General features: G+C 36.4%; 1 protein-coding gene across 1 annotated transcript; it reads left to right on the top strand.

The window, feature by feature from the left end:
* Nucleotides 1-355: 355 nt before the first annotated feature.
* Nucleotides 356-2,300, top strand: LOC113308145 (nudix hydrolase 26, chloroplastic-like). Its single transcript, XM_026556627.1, has 5 exons — nucleotides 356-662; nucleotides 747-890; nucleotides 1,381-1,475; nucleotides 1,723-1,837; nucleotides 1,922-2,300. Exons 1-5 carry the CDS (start codon nucleotides 372-374, stop codon nucleotides 2,009-2,011), a joined length of 735 nt encoding a protein of 244 aa, XP_026412412.1. The 5' UTR covers nucleotides 356-371; the 3' UTR covers nucleotides 2,012-2,300.
* Nucleotides 2,301-2,762: the final 462 nt, after the last annotated feature.

Raw genomic sequence — 2,762 nt, 5'->3', positions numbered from 1 at the left:
ATTTTTGGTTTCAAAAAAAAAAAAAAAAGAGGGAGTAGAATCGGTTTATGAGATAGAAATGAAAACTGATTTTAGTTTTAGGTTTATTATTAAAAATTGATGGGAATAATTTAGTAATATTAATATTTTTAGAGGATAATTTTCGTAGTTTGTTTTAAATTTAGACATCCCTTATTATTGTGTATTATGTAGATGAAGTAATCTATAGGCCCCGATGAAGTGGCGTAACCAATTTAGCCAGGTAAATAATCCCTCCGTAGTCTTTTGTCTACCACATGGGGAAAGCTGGGAAAAACAAAATAAAGTAAGGCTCGTTTAGTCATTTCAGTAACGAGAGCTCGCTTCCGCATATCTTGAACTCTCGAAAGAAGATGCTATATCTCGCGATGGTTGTTGCTTCGAGTTTCTGCCGAGTTCCATCCATAAATTCCCAAATTTTGCGTCTCCACGCCATCTTGCCGGCTCTAAAACTTCCTTGTTCATCTTCCCCGATTAGCCCCTCAATTCCAAAGAAACTTCCAAAAATCTCCCTCCTGCACAATAAACCATTGAATACAATCATCTCTCGCAAATACTCTTCTTCTTCATCATCGGCAATGGAATCTCCACCAGAAGGATACAGAAGAAACGTTGGAATTTGTCTTGTCAACTCATCAAACGAAGTGGGTTTTGTTTTCTTCTTTCATTTTAGGGTTTTCAGTTTCATTTTTAATGTTGAGTTGAATTTCTCTTGTTGATTATTTCAGGTCTTCTCTGCATCTAGACTCGATATCCCTAGCGCCTGGCAGATGCCACAGGGTGGTATTGATGAAGGTGAAGATCCGAGAGCTGCAGCAGTAAGAGAATTAAGTGAAGAAACTGGAGTTAAATCTGTTGAAGTTATTGCAGAGGTTTGAATTTCCAGATTTAACTATCTTTCGTTTTAAAATTTTGATTTTGGATACATACAACAATTCAGATTTTAGGCTTATGTGATTTTGAGATTTTGGTGTAGTCGATAAAATGTGATGTGATCTTATCTGCTTAGTAAAAAATGAATTGGGAAGGGAATTTTAATAAAAGATGTGCGACAGAAATAGCTTAAATAGATTGGTTTAGTGGTACGCTTGTGGTTTTTGTAATACATTGCGAATTATGATAAAAATGAAGTTAGGCTAGATTAGAGATACAAGACTGAGTATCTCTGAACTATAGTTTAATGCCAACGTGAAACATAATGTCAGGAGTCAAGATGTTGATGGTAGATAATGAAATCATAATGCAGTCTCAATGCCACAACTTGCCAAGGATTTGAGTTTGTGTCTGTCAGCAACTGAGTCAATGTTGTCTTTGTATGTGTAATCTTTGGATTGGATTTTGACATTGTGATTTATCATACAGGTTCCATATTGGTTAACTTATGATTTCCCACCACCGGTTAGAGAAAAGCTAAACAAGCGGTGGGGTACAGACTATAAAGGCCAAGCTCAGAAATGGTAAGGGCAAGAGATGCACCATTGCTCTCTAGGAATTTACTTTCCTTGGTTGGCAACAAAATTTTCTTTTCAGTTTTTGTTGGTAAAAATAAAATGACATCAATATCTCACTCAGCTAGATTGATTATTGCTTTCCTCGTTGGCTTTGTTAATTGTGCCAACCACTTGTAGCTCAAAGAACAATAAACTAATGAGCACTTATACTTGATTGTCTTGCTAAAAATAGTTGCATTTATAAAATCAACAGGTTTCTTCTTAAACTCATTGGCAAGGATGAAGAAATCAATCTTTTAGGCGATGGAACCGAAAAACCAGAGTTCGGAGAATGGCTGTGGATGACACCCCAACAAGTAGTTGAGCGTGTGAGTAAATCCAACTTCCATATACTCGCGTTTGCTATGTTTTTGAATTGTTCGGTAATTGACTCTTTATTTGGTTGCAAACAGGCAGTGGAGTTCAAGAAACCTGTGTATGAAGAGGTTTTGAAAGCTTTTGCCCCCCACCTTCAATCAGATTCTGCAGAACCTAAATTATAGCTTCCTATCTGCTCAAGTTGAAGGATTTGCTGTTTGAGTTTGTTTTTTCCTTTTACTGTGGGTCGGTTCCAGTTTTTGGGGTTAATGTGATACCTAGGTACTTTTTGGTTGGTTTTGTTTCAGTACATTTTCACAAATTGAAGGCCATGTTGCTGAATGAGAGTGGAAACACCTATTTTTCTTTTTATGGTGGGTTTGGTTGCAGAATTCACAATTTCCAGGAATTTGTAATCCCACGGGATTACAAATTCTGGGATTCATGGAAATCCCTCGTATGTTTGGTAACTCAGTTGAGATTTCTAGGATTCATAAGAATTTCTTGTGTTGAACTCCATGTATTGTTTGGCATTGCCTAAGAATCTTAAAATATATATGGGTTTTGAAAAAAAAAAAGTGGGTCCATAAATCCCCTAATAAGTTTCCCACCAAATCTTGGGTGAGGGGTCGGACTCCACATGGAGGATTTATTGGAAAAATGAATTCCGTTAAACGTAATTTCAGGAATTTGGGAAACCAAATGTAGTAAGGAAAACGTAATTCCGTCAAATCCCCTGACTCATAAATCCTATCTTTAAAATTCTACGTCCAAACCCACTATTAATCTCAAAGCTGGAATTATGGGACCGACCATTTGGCACACTATTTTTGTATTAACTCAAATTTCTGAACCCCACTAGTTGTGATAATACATACTGTGCAATATTGCGTTACCAGAGTACAAGAAAAAGCTGAAATGACAATAATGTGTTAT

Source organism: Papaver somniferum, chromosome 9 (assembly GCF_003573695.1).
Source record: "Papaver somniferum cultivar HN1 chromosome 9, ASM357369v1, whole genome shotgun sequence".
Taxonomy (NCBI): Eukaryota; Viridiplantae; Streptophyta; class Magnoliopsida; order Ranunculales; family Papaveraceae; genus Papaver; species Papaver somniferum.
Note: the sequence above shows the minus strand (reverse complement) of the source record. Positions and strands in the feature narration are given on the sequence as shown.

What these genes read in the sequence shown, in the direction of transcription:
- LOC113308145 (XM_026556627.1), top strand. Translation starts at nt 372, where the DNA reads ATGCTATATCTCGCGATGGTTGTTGCTTCGAGTTTCTGCCGAGTTCCA. An exon ending in TTGTCAACTCATCAAACGAA is followed by an intron (nt 663 to 746) that starts GTGGGTTTTGTT and finishes TGATTATTTCAG; the next exon opens with GTCTTCTCTGCATCTAGACT. An exon ending in CCCAACAAGTAGTTGAGCGT is followed by an intron (nt 1,838 to 1,921) that starts GTGAGTAAATCC and finishes GGTTGCAAACAG; the next exon opens with GCAGTGGAGTTCAAGAAACC.